This window comes from Bactrocera neohumeralis, chromosome 4 (assembly GCF_024586455.1).
Source record: "Bactrocera neohumeralis isolate Rockhampton chromosome 4, APGP_CSIRO_Bneo_wtdbg2-racon-allhic-juicebox.fasta_v2, whole genome shotgun sequence".
Taxonomy (NCBI): Eukaryota; Metazoa; Arthropoda; class Insecta; order Diptera; family Tephritidae; genus Bactrocera; species Bactrocera neohumeralis.
Window position 1 is genome coordinate 45,305,148 of NC_065921.1, and position 23,004 is coordinate 45,328,151.

General features: G+C 35.6%; 1 protein-coding gene across 2 annotated transcripts in view; it reads right to left on the reverse strand.

Moving 5' to 3' along the window:
- Positions 1–203: 203 nt before the first annotated feature.
- LOC126754506 (cyclic nucleotide-gated cation channel subunit A) overlaps positions 204–23,004 on the reverse strand; it is a 57,226-nt gene continuing 34,425 nt past the window's right edge. The window contains exons 1-7 of one of the 2 annotated variants that reach the window (XM_050466540.1): positions 10,887–11,227; positions 6,086–6,403; positions 5,774–5,936; positions 5,166–5,705; positions 2,263–2,928; positions 2,016–2,166; positions 204–1,013 (exon numbers count right to left, since the gene is read on the reverse strand). In XM_050466540.1, the coding sequence (XP_050322497.1) occupies positions 848–1,013; positions 2,016–2,166; positions 2,263–2,928; positions 5,166–5,705; positions 5,774–5,936; positions 6,086–6,403; positions 10,887–10,934 (2,052 nt within the window). In that variant the 5' untranslated portion in view covers positions 10,935–11,227 and the 3' untranslated portion in view covers positions 204–847. Of the gene's footprint in view, positions 1,014–2,015; positions 2,167–2,262; positions 2,929–5,165; positions 5,706–5,773; positions 5,937–6,085; positions 6,404–10,886; positions 11,228–23,004 lie in introns of those variants that run through there. The other variant, XM_050466539.1, reaches the window with a different exon arrangement.

Here is a 23,004-nt window from a genome sequence, read left to right on the forward strand (position 1 = left end):
ATTATTGAATTGTAAATATAACACTGAAAATTATTTTATTCAAATATACTAAAATTTTAAAAATTGTTTTACAAAATTTCGATAAATTTTTGTAACTCGTTTATCAATACCTAACCTATAAAATTGTGGTGTGCTTTAAAATTAGCACTCTTTAAGATAATAGTTACATAAATACATATATATATATATAGGTGAATTTGTTTTTGTGTATAAGTCAGTTTTTATATTCCGATAAATCTTATATACACGTTTAGTTAAATATAAATATTTCTACTTGTATTTGCAAATGTAAATGCAAATTGAATTTATATGTATGTATTTGAAATATATATATAGATTTCCTTGTAATTTTAGCTTAAACTTACAGTTTACTTAAGTTTTGTGAATTTCAATTCATTTATCACCATTTAGTATCGCATCTCAGCGCATCGGCACGTACAAGTTGACTAAGAGAGTGGGAAGGTGGGTGTTGGGTTGTTGGCTTTACCTTGCGTAATAGTGGACCAACGGACAACTGCATTAAGCTTCACTTCATGAAAATAAAAGCTAAAAAGTTGACAACTTCGGCAAACAAACAACAAAGCGCATCAAAGCCGCATTCGAAGGACAAACAGTGGGTGGCACCCACACACACGCACTCACACATCCATGTATAAATTTGTGCCACTTACGCTCGCGTGGCTTTTGCCAGCATTGCCTCTGCTCTCAGTTGTTGGACCCCCGCAATTTTTCTTCCGGCTTGCAATGAAATTCCATTTATTTGGCTTATTTGCTGTCCATTGTTGTTGGCCTTGGGGGTATTGGTTTTGGCATTTGCCAGCATCACTTATGCAACAACGTCTCACGCTTACAGCGTGTTCTGTTTGCTGCTCTCGTTGGATTTCGTAGATGCCGTTAGACGTTTTTGCCGCGTACGCTTCTTTAGTTGCAGCGAGTAGAGACGCCCGCTGCGTGGACGTGCTTGCGGTTCGACGACGCTGATGCCGGCGTTAGAGTTGTGGGTTAATTGATAGCTATGTGTGTGTTCGTGTGTGGAAGAGAGAAGAAACACAGAAAAATTAGAAATGTTCGTCAATTTTAAAACATAGTCTTATAGGGTGCTGCATTCAGTGAGAGCTCTTTAATTTTAGAAAACTTTGCTGAAAGGTTGATATGGGATCTACGCGGAGTAAAATGCGTCTCAATTGGAGAAGTGCTGAAGAATTTTGAAAATTTTTTTCTGTGAAGCTGCTCAGGCAACGTCATTTTTGGTAACTTTGAGCTCCCCACAGGCATGCCAAATGAGTTTTTGTGGTTCCAACAGTTCAACTGTTATTGCACCCAAATGACAATCGAGTCTTTTCGAATAAAGTTCGGTAATCACTGTTGTTGTACCGGCTCAAAATTTTCTAGAAATATTTTTTGTGTTGCGGTCGAGTTAACAGATTTTGTACGGATATTAATCTGGTTATGATCCGATTATGTAGTCTAAACTGTCGTGGGAAAGGGTTCCGTAAACATCTTATCTATTGTGTACAGTCACGCTTACAGATTGAGTGTCTGGAAGACAGGGTCTATGCGAACAAGTCAATCATTACAGTCAAATCGACATTAAAGTGAAGATATTATTAAGCTTACTAAGCCTTACGTGAGATAGTGGCAGAAATTTTCAAGGCATCGGAAGACATTCTTCGGAAGACGAGGTTAACAGAAAGCGCATAGAGAATATAAGAAGCGATATGAATGAAATCTTAACCTATCATATAAATAAATGAGGAGTGCTTGCGTTCATGAGAAACCGAAAGATTTTCATTTAAGAAAAGAAGCTCCTTTACGAACCATCCCTTTAAATGTCTACAAAAATGCTTCCGTGTGCTAGGAAGACAAATGCCGGTAAGTTAGTCAAAGTTCAATGACTTATGCGTGTAATTTTCACGAAACATAAGCCATTCATCCAGCTGTTTATCTTCTCAACACTTCTCAAGTGCTTTCAGACTTCCTACAAAAACGCTCATCCACCTTCCACTCATACTCACTTTGATTCCAGTTTCGCCAGCCGTTGCTTCAGTTTCGCCTGACTGGCTGTGTACTCGGCAAGTAAGCGTGCCAACCGCACATTTAAATTCTCTACGGACATCTCTAACTTTTCAATGCCGCTCTCGATGCTGTCGTGCGCGCGTTGTGAATCTGAAAATTAAAAAAGTTTTCCATACAGATTTGCACAAACTTCGTCTCATTTCCACTCATTATACACTTGAATAGTTCACTTTTCTTAATACACACCCGCAAAAACACTCTCGTCTAGTAGACCATCTTTACGCAGCAGCTGACAGCCGCGTTCCGTGAGTGTGGCACGCGCTTCTGGATAATCGGACAGCGTTTCCCATAAATCACGTTTCGCCAAACAAAAGAGATCCGAGTAGCCTAGTGAACGTACATTGGCTGTTCGTCGATTACCGGTGCGATTGCCTGCTATTTCCAACACTGACACTTCGCCGAAAACTGAGCCGGCGCCAAGTGTTGCAAACACTGTGACGCCATCGTCTGCGACCACGGACAATTTGCCTCGTTTTACTATATACATTTCTTTGCCAACATCACCTTTACGACAAATATAGTCGCCGGGACTGAAGACTTGCAGTTTTAGTTTCAACACAAGCGCCTCTAGTAGTCCCGGTTCGCAGTCGTGGAAAATGCGCACCTGTTTTAGTGTGTCCATATGCACTTGTATGGCAATCTCGGCTTTCAGTTTGTCCGGTAGTGCCGCCAGCACACGTTCTTCGTCGAGCGCTCCACTCTGTGACCAAGTGTAGGCAAACCAACGTATCACACGCGCCTCCAACTCATGGCCAACCTTCCGGAAGGCCATGTACTGTTTGACACCGTCCATGCGATTTTGAAACTCGACACGTGCCACATTCATATTGGAAATCATCGAACCAATGTTACCTAAGGGTGCATGGAAAATGTAGAAATTAGGTCTGGAATATTTTTTAAGACTAAGCTAAAACTGGTGGAACTACCCTCATTAGTTTTTATGGAACGGAAACTAGTTGCGACCCTTAAAATAAGTTATCCTTTAGGTTTTATTTGGCTTAAAGTGTGTTAGATGAGGTCGTGACTAGTTGGGGTTATTTTGAGATTTCGGAAATTCTTCCGCCAACATGTAAATTCTTGTCTCTATATTTGAGAACCATATGTTATGTAATACCTCACATTAAAAATGCTTCCAACCGTAGATTTTTATCATGATGAAAATGAATGAGTACCGTAAAAATTTGGAAACGCTATTTGTGAACGAGCCTGCGATAGTGTTTTCTTTTATAAGGGGGCCGGAACTTAAGGTTTTTCGATTTAATCTTCTAGTGTGCAGTTTTTTAAAGAGACGGGAGAACTGATCTGTGATGTCCTAAAAGAGGAACGCTCTAGCGAGTTTTTAAATGGAAGAGGAAAGACTTGGAACTGCTCGACGATTAAACAGTAATAAATTCAGAAGGATGCCAAACATACTGGGTAATATAATTAAGTTTGACTTACTCTGTACATTTGGGCTACTCTATATTGAGAGTCCTTTTTCGGAAGAGTAAGACTAACTTTTTATAAAGTGTGTATCACGAAGCTTTCAATAAAAGATTTTAGGATAAATTTAAGCATTAAAACTGCAACTCTCTCATAACAAGCTGACCAAACTCGGAATTTCTAGACTGTAGAAAAGCTCCAAAAATTCTCCTGTCAAAGTAGCCTGTTACAGGCATTAAACTTGATTAGAAGTGATGATTTGATTTAGTTTGGGTATTAAAAATTATCCTCCAGTGCTGGACCATAATTTTTTTGCTGTTCGGTAATCGAATGTTGAAATATCGACCGTTAAGGGGTAAGCCTACTCATTTCAAATTCTAACAAAACTGTTGTCTACTAACATTTGCTGGACTAGAAAGCTCTATCACGCAATCCCTCTAGAAAGTTGCTTATTTCTCGGTTAAACTTTTTAAAGTGCAATATCTAAACACTTTTCGATTCGTCAAACGCTCTTTAACATATTTTTAAAACATTCCATTACTTGAAGTGTATATTAAAGAGTTTAGTCGTGCAATTTGCATTACAGCGTTGCCGTGAGCACGTACGCCAACCATTAGAATGACGCCAACCACAATGCACACAAAGGCATAACTTGACAAACAAGGAAAACTGTAAACAATAGGCACGCAAATTTCTCGTAGGTATGACAGCGCGATGAATGAGGTAAGAAGCGCCGACGTGGAACGATGTTTGGTGCTGATGGCCAACCATCTGTCATTCGCCGCCAACAACTGTACTCAATGACGAATATGTAAGTGCGAAAAGGTAGAAAAAAGGGGGAAAAGAGATAAACAACAACAAGGAGTGCGCAACTTGACGTATCCTGTGGACAATGTCAAGTCAGAAGGCGACTGAGGGTCGAACAATTCATTTTATTCGATGGCATAATATGACCAATTAAGTCATCAGCTACAATAACTCACGGAAGGAAGCATTCAACGGCTACGCAGGAAATACATATTAGGTATATTCTTATATACAAACATAATACTGTGTTGGTACCGGGAAATCATTAACGAAGTCGAAGGTTAAGGACATTGATAGCCCATAGTTCATGTAAAGTGTACTTTAAATAGCTTGTGGGTGAGGCAACGAGAGTATTGAAACCTGAAGAGTTCGTTTTAAAGTAAATAAATAGCTAAGCAGGTTTTAATGGTGAAATAATTTGTGAAGAGACAAACTAAGATAATTGCCGTTGCAATGTAGGACTTAAGAGTAGATATTAAAGGGCAATCAATTTGATTGTGGCCGTACTTTGGCCTTGGTCTTGGTTTTGCTGTTGCCTTGCCTTAGTTGTTGGTCTTGGTCTGGATCTTGTCTTACTCTTGGTCTTGGTATTGATTTTGGTCTTGGTCTGGGTCTTAGTTTTGCTCTTGGTCTTTGTGTTGTTCTTGGTCTTGGTCTGGGTATGAGTTTTGCTTTTGGTCTTGGCCTTGGTTTTGTTCTTGTTCTTGTTCTTGTTCTTGTTCTTGTTCTTGTTCTTGGTCTTGTTCTTGGTTTTGGTCTTGGTCTTGGTCTTGAATTTGCTTATAGTATTTATGATTTTATTAGCTTTGGCACTAGTAGTTGCTAATAATAGTTGAATGCGTCTATTGCAAAATACTCACCCACAATTGTGGCGAAGATCAGCACGCCTGCCAGAAAGTCTGCCACCACAAACAGGTATTCCGCATCATTTTCTGGCGTTGGTGTCTCACCGATCGTCGTCAATGTCAATGTAGACCAATAAAAGCTATAAATATATTGTCTCTGCAAAGTGCTATTCCGTGGGCCATTCAAATTATATACCCAGTTGTCCGAACCAAAACCGAGATAATAACTAATTGCGAAATACATGCAGGCATTCCAATGTATTAGCACCAAAATGGCGAGCACCACTTTACAAATGCGAAAAGCATTCGGATAACCAGTAGCCGTTTCGGTACGGTCGAACCACTCCCAGAGGCGAGGAGCACGTAACAAACGATTTAGGCGCACTATCACGGGACAAGGTAAACCGCCGGCACTACAAGAGCTTGGCGACCACCATATATATGCAAGATCAGTTGGCAGCATTGACAGCACGTCGATGGACCAACCTTTGGTGTGAAAGTAATGACGTCGTAATTTATAAGCATCGCGCACGAGCAGACCCTGATCCAAGTAACCTAAAAAATAATGGAAATTTTATCTATAGAAGGTCCTAAGATAGTTAATTAAAGCTTTGGCGACTTACCTTCATGCATATGCACTAGCGTATCCACCAGATAAATGCAATCACATAAATAATCCAGGAAGTACCACACCGTTGGAGCACGATGATTTATCTCCCAGAAGACGGAACGACCCACCACAAAGATTATGTTATAGAGAACAGCTAACGATACAATACCAAGCCACTGGAAGGAAAAAAGCATAAAGTAGGAGCTATATAACAAGGAATTAAATAATTTGAAAATAGTTGGTGTTGGCAATGTAGCACCCATAGTGACGTCAGCAATACAGCTGATTTTGGTGAGAAAAGCGACTAACGGTAATTTCTACTCACCCTGTAATGTGACTGCAGTGTCGGGTTCACCGATAGACGATTACACAGTCGACTCGAGCCACGTATTTCACTGGAAAGACCCTCATCGGCTGGCGCCGTATTCGCCGGTGCTGGTCCACTCGCTCCTTCTTCGTTAGCCACAACTGCAGCTGTTGTTGTAACGGTTGTAGTCTTGCCAATTTTATCTACATTATTTGTATTGGAGAATTTCTGGAGAAACCAATCGGGCGGCTTGGTGCGACTGCGACGTGTTAAACGCTGACGCAGCGCATTTAGTGTGCGTCGCAATGTGGAAGGCTTTGTGCGTTTTGTTTGGTCCTGCGGCGCCGGAAAAATAGAAAGAACAATTATACGAAATAAAACAATGGAAAAAATTAGCGCTTATAATAAATATATGGTATATACAAGTATATATATATATATATATATGAATGTGTACAAACTAGCTACATACATATATCGCTGGTTTTCTTGAAAAAATTTTGAAACCAAAATGTGGTAGAATAATCCTTTCAGCCCTTGCCTTCTTTACTGTCTCCCGCTATCTTGGCGGTGTCAAACTGTGAACAATTACAATTTTATTCGAGCGCTTCCTTCTCATGCATTATTTTACAAATATGGTTGTGAGTTGTTAAGGACAATGTGATACTGCTTGTGACAGCATTTAATCCATTAACGTGTCTAGCAAGAATTCTATCTGCTGTGTGGAATGTCACTGCGCTCTCTAATACATATGTGTCTACTACACCATTGTTTTTAAAATACCAAGAATTTTCATAAAATAATAATGCAGATGAAACTTTGCGACCTTGATTGTAGAATATTAGGCAGAATGAGATTGAGTCAAAGACATCATAGCCACTAGATTTGAGTAGTTGAGTTGAATGAGTTTATTCTTGAGCTCCTTTGCGCTCAATTGGCGCTAGTATACATGCTGACAAAAAAACACCCGGACATTGTAATCAAATTCCTCGAGTAAATGATATTTAAAAAAAATGTATTTTGCTCAGCTGGTAGGACAGTCCATAACTACTGTGCCAAATATGGTATACGATCTGTCAACCAGTTTGTTTACAGTAGTTGCTTAAGTCGGTACAAAATATCCAGCAAAGAATTTATCTCAAATATTATATTTCTAACCAAATTTAGATAAGGTGCTTGAAAGTTGTCAAGCAAAGGTTAGAGAGATGGCAAGAAAGCTCGAGTCCGCTCGAACGATATTTTCGGTATGAAACGCATTCTTGCTCAACTTGTCCCGATAAACCTGATTTTCTCTGTGGACATGCTTGATCGTGCGAATTCCGATCCTACATTCATGTAGAGCAATATGACTTCCGACGAGACATGGGTTAATGATGGTGTGTCATGAATTTGTTCTGTAGGGACAGGCGGTAAGGAGTTCTACAAGTAATGTATTTGGTCGCATTGAGGCGTTTGCGTGAGAACATCGGTCGAAAACGGCCGGAATTGTGAAGGAACAATTAATGGATTTTACACACTGATGATGCATCGAGCCACGATTTTGACCGAATTTGAAGCCAAAAACACAATTAATTTCATCAATAAACAACCAGTTTTAGCTACGTGTGATTTTTTTCTTGTTCCCCAAACAGAAATTGCCGCTCTGTGGAACCCATCTTTAGTTGATAGAAGATATAAAACAAAATTCGCTGAAGGTCATCTCAAAAAAAATCGTTGGCATATGTGGATTACTTTGAAGACGATAAATTAAATTTGCGTTTTATTTCCAATTTCCGAGTACTTTTTTGTCACAATGTATATGTATAAGGTTTTCCAAATAGGGCTAAAATTACTTCGAAGCGTCCTTTTGGCTATTTTTAATACGTCATGATCTGTAATTTCATGACTCAGTAATGTTTACAAATTCATCATGGAAACAACAACAACGTTAACAAATCATCAAATTTTATTACCACAGAAGGCGTTTTTCAATTGCAAGTTTTCGTGCGCCTTTGCCATTTTATGGTCGTTATAATGGTGCGGTAAATAAACAAAACTGTCTCTTTTGGTGTGAAGATCATCAACAAATTATTCATGAATCATTACATTTACATAAAATTTTATCTAAATTGACGGCTTGATGTGGTTTTTGGTCTGGAGGAATTATCGCATCGTACTACTTTCAAAATAATCTGCTGCCACCGTTACTGTCAATATAGAGCGGTACAGATCGGTGATAACCAACTTTTTATTGCCGCAATTAGAGAAAGTTGATCTTGACCACATTTGGTTCCAACAAGACGTGGCTATGAGCCGCGTAGCATGTGCAACAAACGAATTATTGCGAGAAAAGTTTTGAGATTCGAGTATTTCAAGAAATTGTGACATTGAATGGCATCTAAGAAGTTGTGAAAAATTTTTTTTTTTTTTCGTTTGGTACTCGGAAAAATAGGTTCCTAGACACCTCTAAGAAAGCCTCTCCAAATATGAGTTTTTAATTGTGACGGGAAGGTTCTCCTACTTACAGTTTTCTATTTTTTCTTATTATCAGATAGAAAAATTTATATCTCGCTTCCAATTACTTGAAAAAATTTCTTGTTCCTAAGATTTTGTTGGAAATTGAATGCTCTACAAAAAAGGTCTAATATGATTTTTTCGTAAACCCAAACGTTTAAAAGATATTAACAGTTAAAGTTTGATTATTTTTGGGAAACTTTTTTATTTGTTAAGAATTTTATAACTCAATGAAAAAAAATTATTATGAATAGATTTTTGGAGAGGCTTTCTTAGAGGTGTCTAGGAACCTATTTTTCAGAGTACCAAACGAAAAAAAAAAAATTTTTTTTTTTGATCCACCCTAATATGCATTGATGTTTGACGATGAATATCTCGTAAACGCTTAACTTAATCGAAAAATCAAATAAGACCATTTTTATAGAGCAGTAAATTTCCTACAAAACTGTGAATTTCATCATTCATAATAATTTTTTTTCATAGAGTTATAAAATTCATAAGAAATAAAAAATTCATAAGAAATAAAAAATTTTCCCAAAAATAATCAAACTTTAACTGTTAATATCTTTTAAACATTTGGGTTTACGAAAAAATCATAGTAGACCTTTTTTGTAGAGCATTCAATTTCCTACAAAATCTAAGGAACAATATATTTTTTTAAGTAGCTGGAAGCGAGATATAAATTTTTCTATCTGATAATAAGAAAAAATAGAAAACTGTATGTAGGAGGACCTTCCCGTTACAATTAAAAACTCATGTTTGGAGAGGCTTTCTTAGAGGTGTCTAGGAACCTATTTTTCCGAGTACCAAACGAAAAAAAAAAAATTTTTTTTTTTGAATCACTCTAATATATGTATATATAATTGTTTATTACGCTGGAATTGAAATTTGGCGCCGAAGAGACTAATAATGAATCTCGGCTCTCTATAAATGGTCGTTTTCTGGATCTTCCTGTAATTGTTCAGTAGAACTCCACAGGCCTCTTCTATGCCTCAGAAGATGATAGCTAATAATAACAATAGGGTCGGATACTCTGTACAGTATACAATGATCTGCGCGACGAGCTATATTATTTGGCCATACTTGTACGTCTTTATGCCATATACGCGAACTAGTCTCTCAGGTTTTAAGTTATGTGGTCTGAAATATCGCACACGTTCCCCTAAAAAAATTACCCATTTCCTAGGACCGCCGATGTGGCACCACTATATGATATATCTGTCATACAAACTGATTGATCAAAATAAAGTTTCCGCATGTAAAATGTCTTTATCTGACAAGACATTTTCACGAAATTTGGCATTGTTTAATATCCATGCAATGATACAACCTCCGAACAAATGTTCGGATTCGGATTGGACAACTATTTTATAACATAAAGCTGTCATAAAACTGACCGATCAAAGTCAAGATAAAATGTCGGCTTTCTTTATTAAGTAACCCTAAGAGGACTTTAATAATGTTATATCAAACAATGTGGCTAGAAAGAACTAACCTTTCTCCATTGAATGCAAAACCGTTGGCCATATTTTTTTAGTTATACACATACTACTATGAGCAAACAATTATAAGACTTTCTTCATAATTTAAAATGCTTAATTTATTTATTCTTCAACATCTATGTCGTCCCCCTCAATCTAATCCCTCTTGGTTCCAATATACTGGAGCCAACGTGTTTGCCAATCCTCGAAACATTTGTTAAAATCAATTGCCGGAATAGCCTTTAATGCCCGTAGCGATTCACGTCAATGTTGCTGAATAGCTAAAAGCCTCGATTGTCGAAGAAAACTGTCAAAATGTGGGCTAATGACAGTTTTTTATTAGACATAAAATCTTCACCGACTTTTCAACCTTGAATAAGGTTATCCTATACAAGTATATTAAGATTGCAGATAACTTATAGCAATATAAAACTCGCTATCAGCTTTACGTTGGTGTCATTTGTACTTTTTTATGAATTCACAAATGTCCTGAGGTTTTTTTCTCTCGTTTCAATCAATTAATAAGCATGGTGAATGAAAATAATCGGTATTAAAAATTCTTCGCCTTTCTTAGTAAGGATAAACCATCGTCTAAACAAAGGGTGCTAAATAGGACAATGTGGAAGGTTAGGAAAGATTTAACTAATTAAACGCTTCTTCTGTATGTATTGGCTTTAATTGGTTAAATATCTTATTACTGACACAAAATATTTATACTTTTTGTTAAACTTTATGAGAAAATACAAGCCAAAGAAATATTTCCTGATGAAAAGGATCAATAAATTATTTTTATATATCGCTTAAAAGAAATGTTAAAAAATATATATAATTTTCGGAAACTTTACCATTTCGCTTGTTCCGGCTATCGTCGCAACATCGACTGAATGCACCATTTTTGTTGTTTTTTGTGCTTGATATGCAGCTTATTTTATTATAAAATTAAATTTTGGTTAAATTTCACAGTTTTATGGCGCTCAATTCAACACATTCAAATTAAGATTTTGTTTTCGACGAAAATAAACACTTCAGTCCAAGCTAATTACGCAACTTATCACTCATAACATTTGCGTTTTATAGTTTTATTTCGCCTCCATAGTCGCCATTGTCTCATCACTTCAACACTTGAATTTATTAGCGAACTTTCAGCTAAACAAAAAGTTTCAAAGAAATTTTCAATAAATCCCAAACTGTCGTCATCTATGCATTGCCCACACAGCGAGTAACAACAAAAAGAAAAAAAAAACACATATAAACTTTAAAATTAAAACTGTTAATAATAAAAAAGCATTTAAATTAAAATTCCAATGGACGCTGGCCGCAGCCAGAATAGAAGCATACAAGCTTACAGTTGAGTGCTTGGGGTGCAGCGGGGCGTATGAGCAACACCAAACACTCGATTCACTCAGCACTTCAGTTACGTCTACACTTCATAGACATGAGTAATTTATGATATTTTTGGCTTTTTTATTACAATTTTTGTTGTTATTGTCCATTGCGCTTGCGCACAACGAGTTGCGCATGTGCGTATAAATTACACGATTTGTACTTCAGAATTATTTTTAACACGAGCGATTCGGAAAAAATCACACAACTTTTTTGTTGTTTTTTTTGTAAAGAATAAATAAATTTTAGCAATCGATCAGCACGATAACGGCTAAAGTTGCACACGCATCGCAAAACCACATCGTGAGCGCAGCGTAGCGACAGTTAGTTGAAAATAACGTTAAATGCAGTTGCAGTTAGGCGTTGCTGGTAGAGTTGGCGTCAGTTTGATTCATTATACTACATTCATTTATACTACATGTACTAACGCCTTGTTTACAACAACTTTATTACTACTTATAAATGTAATAAATACGCGGTTGTCAAACGTTTATGGTTAGACAACAAATTTCCGTGCCTAGAAATGCTAACTGGCAGTGGTTTCCCAACATATTAAAAAAAAATTGTTGGTGTCTTTTTTTTGTTCTGTGTACGTTTGTGTTAACCGCTCAAAATTTAGCGGTCTACTTAAAATTTTATTCAATGAAAGAATGTTTGGTTTAATATTAATAATTTCGTATTATGATAAATTATTAAAGTTTTTCTTTCCTAATTTAAATATTATTTTTTTGATTTTTATTATTTTGCAAAAAAAAAAAGAAATGAAATAACTAATTAAAAAAAAAAATAAAAATATAGTTTTATTGTTCAATAAAAAAATATATTACAACTTTTTTTTTTCAAATAGTTCAAAAAAAATTGCTACTTTCGGAGATAATAAATTTTCCTCGGTAACTTCGGACTAGAAAATTATAACATTGTTTTATTTTTCAACTAAAAAAAAGGTTTAAAAAGAAAATTAAAAAAAATTATTTTTAATTTTTAATGACACTTAAAAATATTAAACATTTATTACTTTTAATGAAATAATTTTTATGTATTGAAAAAAATATTTTTTCGGTTTTTATCCCAAGAAGAATAACATTTTGCTAAAGAAAATATATTTTTAATAATAATTTTAATTTATATTTTTAATATTATATATTATTGTAATAAGAAGGCTTTATGTTATAACTGTCTTATTCAGATTAGGAAAATAATTATTTTTTAAGAGAATAGATAAAAAAAAGCGTTGTTTAATAAAATTTCCGTTATTTTGAACACCAATTTTATAATATTTTTTGAGATTTAAAATAGTTTTTTTGTCAAGTTTTAATTATATTATTTTGAATTTCAAAATATATTTGTTGTTGCTGTAATTTTTTTGTTGTTGTTGTTTAATAAAAATAGTTTTTTTATTGATTTTCAATTCATGGCTTTTCTAAGATCTTTGAAATATATTTGGTGTTGTTGGTGTTGTTGTTGTAAATTTTAATATTTTTTTCAGATTTTTAATTAATTGCTTTTTTTTAATTTAAAATATTTCTGTTGTTGATGTAATTTTTGTTTTATTGCTGAAAAATAAATAGTTCTTTGTTGATTTGGAATTAATAGTTTTTTTATTTTTAAGTTATTTTTGTTGTCGTTGTTATTTCTTTGTTGTAAAACCAACCGTTTCCATTTTTTTTCATTCTAAAAGTATGCCTCTAAATATTTTCATCATATTATAATGCCACAATATTACAAAACTTTTATGCCCGGTTTCACAGTCCATACTTAAGTTGTGCCTAAATAAAATCTTAGCTAAGTATTGTTGCAAACTGAGTGGTCGTTTGCGTTTCACAGTCAATGCTCAATTTCTATAAAATTTTATAATGATATATGGCAACGTTATGGGCAACATATGTTTTACAAACGTCATTCATAAAAATATGTTTGAAATATTTAAATTATAACAGACAATACATAAATTTGCGAGGAAAATTATATCAAAAATTGATGAAAACAACAAAAGAACCCCAAATTTCATCACTAGCGAGTCGGAGCACCTATGGGAACTGAAGGAAAAGTATAAGCTGTTATTGAGTGCAAACGAACGGACACTTGCCCTACGCTACGAAAGATGTCGCTGAAAATTCAAAGCAAATTCAAAACAAAAATCAGCTGTTATTTAAGCACTGCTTAAGTCTCCCCTTTTCAGTACTTAAGCATTACATAAGTATGAACTGTAAAACAATATTTTCCTGTTTTATCTTAAGTACAACATAAGTATGGACTGTGAAACCGGGCATTAATGTTTGTATAATAAGTTGCTCAGAATAACTTTCGTATTTTATATCATTACATTTTAGTATAAATTTTCGTTATAAATTGATAGCAACCACTTGTTTCAAACCGGCGCTTACTAACTTCCACGCACTACTAATCCATGCTCGTTGCGCGCAATCAGCACATAATCAAGCGAACACTGCGTTTTGCGACTCGCTGCGCACACGCATGCGCGTCTAATTATTCACGATGACTGACTGCCAAACTATCCAGCGCTTTGCGGAACGCTACTGCTGCCAACGCTATAATATTGCCTTAAACGCCGACCGCTATGAGTGGCAGCCCAAATTGGCAGTGAGTGCTCTTCAAATGCGAAAACAAAAAACAAATTAAATTATTTTAATATTTTTTATCAAACGCTACTAACAATTTTCGCTTGAGTGTGCGGGCAGTGAGATCGCATTGCTACGCGCTTCAATTAAAAATTTGTTGTTAACACGGTTGCCAATTAATTTGACAGAAATTGTTGTAATATATGCGCTGCTGTTGTTATAGTTTTTGTACATCGACGATTTTCGGGTTGTTGGTGTTTTGTTGTTGTATTATTTAACTAAAATTTTCAACGAATTTATTTATTTTATACAATAAACTTTATCTAGTTTTTGTTTTTGTTGCAATTTTTGAAGCTTGTTGTTGTTGCTGTCAACATTTGCACAGCAACTTGTCGTCATTGCTGGCGGCAAACATGGCTCAAGCGTTTGATGGAAATACATTTCGAATGTTTTTGTTGTTTTTGTAAGTTCTTAAATCTTGTTTTCGCTTATTTCATCGAGTTTAATTTTAATATTATTTCGAAATCATTTGCAAAAATTTTTCGAATTAATTAATAGGCGATTTTGAGATTTATGAAGTGACACCGATTATTATTCGTAATTATCGTTAACTTTATAAGGAATAGAATAAGCAATTAAAAATAAAATTAAATAAATAGCGCAGTAGATTGGTCAAGTTAAGACGATAATTGGGCATAGCCACTCCCAGTGGCGCGCTCATGTGGCTGTTAATTGTTTCGCTACCAAGCATCATGAAGAATGGGAAGAATTATAAGAAAGGCCTCAAGACATATTTGTACTTTGCTTTTACATATAACAAAATTATCAGATAATAGCGTAACATCACGGATAACCTAAAAATAATCGACGTTGGCATCAATTCTGCTATGAGAAAGCAACTTCGATACTAAAAAATTAACCTAATCAATGAATGTTGTAGAGGACACCGTCTAAACTCACATCAATACCATATGAACACACCACTCTATAAGCAGAACAGCGCGAATTTGATAGCCCAGTTCCTTTCTATCTATTCCACATCATCGTCCGAAAAGGACCTCCAACATTATATATCACAATACGTAGAACAAAAAAAAGACATCTAATTGGAAAAAATTCCAACATCGATATACCGAATTCAATGTAAATGGCCTTGACGCCTTATACCCAACACACACGTTGACACCAAAATGGTAAATTTACCATATATACGCTTACGAATCAGACACACAACATATTAACCGATTACAGTACATAAGGTAATCATAGCTTTAGGTCAACTTAGAGTAATCAAATTAGATAAAGCAGACAACCACGAGCTTCTCAAAAAACTTAAAGCTTGTTTACCACACTTTTGAACGTTTTCCCGTTTTTGATGAAAAAAAGATAGTCGGCCCCGCGTGATTCCTACCAATTCAGCTATAAAACTATTTGCGAACGCATTCTCAGTAATCCTCTTAGAAAACAAAAAAATATATATATCTGTATATCGGCCAGTACCTTGACGTTTATTCAAGTTGATCTCCACATGGAAATTTATCATCGGTCAACTGATTATCTTCTGACCACGCGTTTGAAGCAAATTAGCCTGAACAGATGTAAGCAGCTTCATCAGTGGTATGCGGTCACAAGCTATAAAAGTATCGTTTTTCGGATGAAAATATTTTCACTGTTAATAAAGTTTGTAAAACCATAAAATCTACTAAAAACTTCCAAGAGCGATAAAAGGTTATTCCAAGGTTTCAACGGTTCCATCATTTAGCTGCTGTAATGGTTTGGTTAGGGACTATCGTTACCCTCTTTCACTTCTCTGAAAAAGAATATAAAACTGTGGAAGAAGTGTTCCAGCGAGTGTTTTAGAAGACTTGGTAAATCAGTTAAGCAAAAGTATCTTTCACGGAGAGGATTGGATCGTTCAAAAAGATTCCCATCCAGCAAAGAAGTCAAAACCCAACCAACAGTGCCTTAGAAGCAATGTACCCAATTTAATAGCAGCAGATGATTGGCCATTTCGAAATCAAGATTTGAAGCCATAGTTGGAAAACATGGCCTATTACGTACTTAACTGAAATTTGAACAACCTCTAATGATTTTTGGTTCTATACCGTTTACAACGCTTTTTACAAAAGTTTCAAACGACTTTTTTGACGAAGACCGTTGAGAGCCGATTCGGCATCGGTCGCAGCAACTCGAAGGAACGACTTAACTCATTTTAAGTGGAGATCTTTAGATTGGAAGCGTATAAATTACAACTTGTGTAAGAACTGAAGCCGCACAATCTTTTCAAGTGACATCGGTTCGCTTCATGGGCTCTTGAAAAGTTCCAAGAAGATCCGACGTTTTCGAGTCAGTTATTTAGCGATGAGACCAATTTCTGTAAAAAAGCAAGATAAAGAGCAACCTGAAGAGATTCAAGAGCTGCCATTTCATCCAGAAAAGGCAACGGTTTGGTGTGGTTTGAGGGCCAGTGGAATCATCTGTCCATATTTTTTCATAACGATGACGGTGAGGAGGTAACCGTCAATGGCGACAGTTAACACACTATTTGGTGCCTGAAATGGACGCTCATGATATCGGTGATATTTGGTTTTAACAAGATGGCGTCACTTCCCACCATCGCATCAATCAATGAATTTATTGAGAGAACATTTCGGTGAGTAGATAGGTAGGCCTTGGAACTAAAATATCGCGCGTGTCATTCGTCAGTTACCAGTCGATATGCTCAAACGAGTTATCGGAAATTTGGATGAACGGATGGACCATCCGAGGCGTAGTCACGGCCAATATAATAAGATAATCTTTAAAAAATAAATGCCAAAAAATAGTGTTTCTTCGTTAAATTTCAAGTTTCTGTGTTTTATCTTTTAAAAAGTAGGGAACTTCGAAATGGAACACCCTTTGCAAATATTTATAAACCAAAAGGATCCCTGTTTAAGTATGTAATTATTCAAATATTAATTCCAACAGCTACACCTATATACTGTATAGATGTTGCCCTCCTCAGCATTTAAAATTGATCAGTTATTAAATAATATTCATTCACTCGGGCAACGGTAATTGCTGATTCAAAGTCAAGTAACTGACCTACACCGCAGCAATTGCCAACAATTCATATTTCTTTTTGAAATATTTGATCCATCCAAAACAAAAAAATTGCAACTGTTGGTAAATAATTGAAATGCAACACTGTCTTAACATTAGCATAAACGAAAATTGTCAAAAATATTCAATTGAAACTAAATCGGCAATCAGAGATAATAAATTGATAGAATACTGAGTATGTACAAACAAACTCAGCAGAATTCCTATACACATATCCATGCATACATATACACTCCCATGCACATATACATATGTATAAATATATATTATTACTACACTCATGTAACCTCACACACATACATAAGTGCAAGCATTCAAGCTCAACAAGCTGCTGGTCAATCGAATCGAATCGAACTGAATACTCCATGAGAGTACTATTGAATAAACGAATGCTTCTGTATTATTCATTGTCGTCACGGCACACCGAAATCACCACTTGGTGGACACATTTGGACAGCACGTGCCTGGAGTGGCAAATGAGTGCACAATTGGGCAGCTATTTTGTATCATAAAATTCTTGTTGGCTTGATGACTAGTAGTTGTTGTTGTTGTTGGATTACTACTGCTTCGTACTACTGGCATATATTTTTATATGATTTTTAGTGTTGTTGTATTCGTGGTGTGTGATAGCTATGCGCGCAATGAGGTGCTTTGAACTATGCTGGGCGTACCATTGGTGGTTTAAACATAATGTACAGGTATACATTAGGGAGTTTTTTTTTTTGAACTATTAATTTTTATCAATTCCCTCATGAAATTTCTTTGGAAATACCCTGAAAAAAATTCCCTGAAAATTTGAGCTCTTAATATTAACATTAAGGACTGGACCAAGACATGTAAATATTTTCCATAGAAAATACGGGACAATCGTGATTTTTTATCCTTAAATTTTTATAGCTCAGAGGCATTTTATGGAATCGCTTTAACGATGTAGTACGGGGCTTTAAACCTGACTTTTCCACGAAATTCGCATTTTTTTAATATATCTCGTAAATGACAACAGCTACAGAAGAAATGTACATGACAAACTTGTAGAAAATTTTATTTGTTACAAAAAAGATCCGAACGAAGAAAAAAGATCCAAAACCTGAAAAAAATTAATCGTTAAAAAAAACACCCTAATATACATACATATATATGTAGTCGTATGAATAAATTTATATGTATGTAGATATGTACATATACTACTAACAGGAAGAACGTGCTCCACATGAATTTAAGTATATAAGTATGTAACACTGTGTGTCTGTTTCTATGTAACTTTAATGCAGGTTGGATCGCTTCCTAAGCCATTTCGCTCCCAAAAGTGTTGTTGTATATTACAAGAATTTTTTTGGTTCCTCGTTTCATTGTCAATCCTTGACATTCATATTTTTGGTGGCTTCATTCTGAGCTTCCAAAAAAGCGCACATTGCACCTTAAACGCAGCAATAAACTGTTTTAAATGTTATTTGTTGTTGTCATTCATAATTATTAATTTCTGTAAGCCATATACGATAGTGAGTAGTTTAGTTAGTTAGTTTGAAACTTATAATAAACAAAACATTATTTAGCTATATGTTATATTCTACCGTTTAATCGACGCATAAATTATGCGCCTCGCTGACAATAAAACTATTTATAGATATGCATAACTATAAGTACTCATAGTAAAATTTTAAATATGTATTTATTACGTGTTAACATATGTTTATATAAATATATATAGTATATGTGTTATATAAATTATTGAATTGGATGTGGAGCCGTTGAGTGACTTTGAATTTAGATGAGCGCTGGCAATGACCAATTGGCAATAAAGTGAAAAATTTCATTTAAATTGAATATGGAAAATAAGGGGTACAACTACGGAACGTAATCTATAACTCCCGGGAATACACGTATTTAAGAGAAATTCTATCTGATCAAATCTCATCCGGACTGGCTCATTTAAACTTCTTACGCAAATCGAATCGAAATTTTTTTTCTTCGATTAATACAAAATTTTGTTATGGTCGTGATGATGTGAGTTTGATCTCAATATGTCAATTAGTATTGGCAGCTGTTTGTTTTCGACGCGAAAAGTTTGTTTGGCGATTTTTGCCATTTTTACTGTGAAAAAAATTTAATAACAAGTTTCCTTGAAATTTCATGCTCCCAATGAAATCACAGCTACTAAATCATTGTACATCTTGTATAGGCGTTTTGGCAAGTGTATTTTATCACGAATACAAGTATTTGAGTGCTCCAAAGCATTCAGCCAAGTTCGAGAAGAGAAAATCGTATGCAAGTCGTCAATGTCGATGTTTTTGTACTACTCTTTAATCGGATTAGTTGCGATTTCTTCAAGATCAGTAAAACATAACCCCTGTACTGATTATATGAAGCGAATTATGAAGTAAGTGTGCAAGGAGAGCTTCATCCAGAGGACAATATATTATTTCCTGCTACAAAATAAATTTAAAGATTTTCCGAAAATTATCCGATTTCCAATTTATCCGAGCATATTGATTTTAAGAACACTTTCTCATATTCCAGTTCTTTCAGAGAAATAACTCCTAATTTTTCATTTTCTTTATTGGCGAAGATACCGCTTACGCGGTTATTGCCGTGTTACACTGAAGATTCCAAGTGTAGCCACTTCCTTCTCCACCTGGTCTTTCCAACGGAGAGGAAGTCTTCCATTCCTCTGGTATTGCGTGGAATACTCTTAGAGCTGGAGTGTTTTCATCCATTCGGACGACATAATCTAGTCAGCATTGCCGTTGTCTATTAATTCGCACTATGTATATGTCGTCGTATATTGTGTACAGCTCAGTGTTCTATCATTTCATAATTCATCCTTGTTCGTCGAGAGGATTTTACTTTTCAATTGCTTACTCAGTTCGAATAAGTACCTGTTAGCAAGAGTTATTCTGCGTTGGATTTCGAGGCTGACATTGTTGTTGGTAGTAATGCTGGTTCCAAGATAGACGAAATTATCTACGACTTCCAAGTTATGACTGTCAACAGTGACGGTTGTTATGTTCAATGATAGCGATGTCATCGGGGTACGTCAGCAGTTCTACACTCTTGCAAAATATTGTATTTTCTCTATTTAGTTCTGCTGCTCGAATTATTATGCTCGGAGACGTTCTTCCCAACACAACCACATAAGTTTTGCAGGGATACCAAACTCGGACATCGCGGATTGTGATATGAGTTTTTCTTATTCTTCGTCAATATTATGTAAAAAAGTATGGCAACTTAAGGATGTTGTTTTTGTTATTAACCGATATCCTGATAAAACGAGACTGTTTATTTTCATAAAGTTTTGCGCTAAGGAAGATTATTAATACACTGACGCAAAATCTCAGAATTTGAAACATTGATTTTTATTCACTTGAAATATACGCCTATTATATGTATATGCTAGCGAAACGATGTGATCCTATTTTGGAAACATTGATCCAAGGGCCTTAAACCGCATCTGCGGATATCTGTGCAGTCAATTAGCAGGCTCCCTGTCGCAGAACCAGAAATTTACGCAAGAAGCTAGGCCCATATTGTATAAATGTTTATCCAGCTTGCAGTGATCAGTGTAGAATGCGACCATTAGTCTGAGTTTATCCCAAGAGAGGTTGATTGCATATTTAAACCTTTTGAGATTGTACCCCTCCATTACCAACTTGGCTGCGGAGCGAGCGAGCTCATCAGTCAGTTCGTTACCAGCTAAACCCTTGATAAGGTGCACATGGTTACATTCTGCTAAGCTATTCAGCCGCTCTCTACACTCCTACACCAGTAGCGACTTGATCCCGTAGAAAGGGACTAATTTTATTGCGCCTTGATTATTGCTGAGTATGTTTATACGTTAATTGCGATAGTTGCGTTAGTGGTTTATCTCTATGCTTGAAAAATGCTCGAAAAACTTCCCATACCTCCGACGTTTTCGAGCAGTCAGTGTAACATTTGATTGTACTATCGCTAAACAGTAGATCGAGAGTGTAATCATTCCCTTCAGCCTTACTGCCAAGGGTAACCTTGAATTTCTTCATGAAGTGAACCCTTTTAGTAATGGTGTCCTTTAGGAGAAGGGCCAATGGTGTAGCAGCACTTGGGACGAGATTACCTTACCTTTGCCGCACCCTTCTGCCGTTACTTGTAGATTTGTGTGCTTGGCCGATCACTGGATGAAGCAGTGTGAGCTCAAGTGCTGCCATCGGACAAGTGCGCATTGCACCCGACATGCAGATGTACATATGCAAGATACATTGGAGCTTCGATAGTTGAAGCCCTGCCAAAGTCTCCGAAGCTTTTGAGGCCCAGGCCACCGCCCCATACGTGAATTATCGGTTGCATGATCATGGTTTACCACCACCTTGGCTTGCAGCCCCAGGATTTTCCAGCTAGCCAATTGCACACCATTAGTGCTTTAGCCGCTTTGACCAAGGTCACATGGTGTTTCTCCCGCTGAGTGGAATCCAGCATGAGACCAAGATATTTGATCATGTTACCTAGTAAAGTTGCAATATTTATCGAAAATAAATCTTATATTTACTCTTTGCCTCTAAATGAAGCATACCTGTAATTAAGATATAATTTCGACTTTACCACGTAGATTTGTCGATCATGTTGTATAAAAATGTGATTATTTGATTAAAATCAAAAAAAAATTATTTTAATTTTTCTTTTAATATAGTAGGTATATTTTATTACCAAGCTAAAGAACTAAGATTTAACATCTCACTCGTTAACAAAATTTTCAGCAGCGTACTAAAGCGTTTCATCATAGCCTGATTGTCATAAAAAACTCACCTTTATTTGTAATGACACCCACACATTCATTTGCGGTACAAATAACTGCATTTACGCCTTCATTCATAACTTCTTTCTCACATTGATTCCAAACTTTTTACTATTACTCATAATCATCCAGCCAACGTCCACGCGTTTCCATATAATGCCTTAAGTTATTACATTATATAATGTGCAAATGTTTAATGTACATACGTATATTATCATTCTTGTCTGCATATACATACAAATGATATACATATGCATATTGCATGCATAAGAATATATGTACTTGTAATTAAGTCACTCATACGAAACGCTAACCCGCATCTAAACGCATTTATCGCTAACTAAGTAGTTAGACGACTTTTATAGCCATTTGTAAAGGGGGGTTGAAGTCTTCACGCAAGCAATAACAGAGAAGCTGCAAAAATAACTACAACAAATATATAATGTTTTTGACATCTTACGCCAACCACGCTCATTCGCGCTGAGCCGCAATTGTGGTGGCAATAAACTGAAGTGAATCAGGTCAGCAGCCGCGATGACTGCCTGTGGCACAATATTTTTGCTTATGCGACTTATGTGAAACACATGTGCATACATCGTGTTGTATGTACGTATGTGTGAAAGACTCTTTGTTATTATTTTTAATATGTGACAATGGCAGTAGAGTTTTCCATTCAATAAACAATCTTCTAACCAGCAGACTCTGCATATGATTTTATATAATACATGCATTTTCTCTCATATGTGCTGTTATTTGCACGAGTATAATGTCACTTTCATGCTTTAGTGCTTACAAGCAGAATACTCTTACTTATGTTAAGCACATTTCAGCTGCCAAAAAGTCGAGTGCGCATATATCCGTCATAAATGCTTTAAATTTCGTTATGAGTTTTGGCGACTACTGCTCTGTTGACTGCCACTACTCTTTGAATGTGTTTATAAGCCTGACTACTTACATAAGGCTTAACTCACATATTTTAGTTCACTATTTAGTTGAGTTTAAGATGTTATCATTCTATTTTTGGATATATGTATATATACATATCTAAACTCGATATACGGGAACTGTTAGACGACATTTCAAGCTACTCACGTACAGCTGAAAACGAAACCATGGGTTTTCGGAAAATGAAAA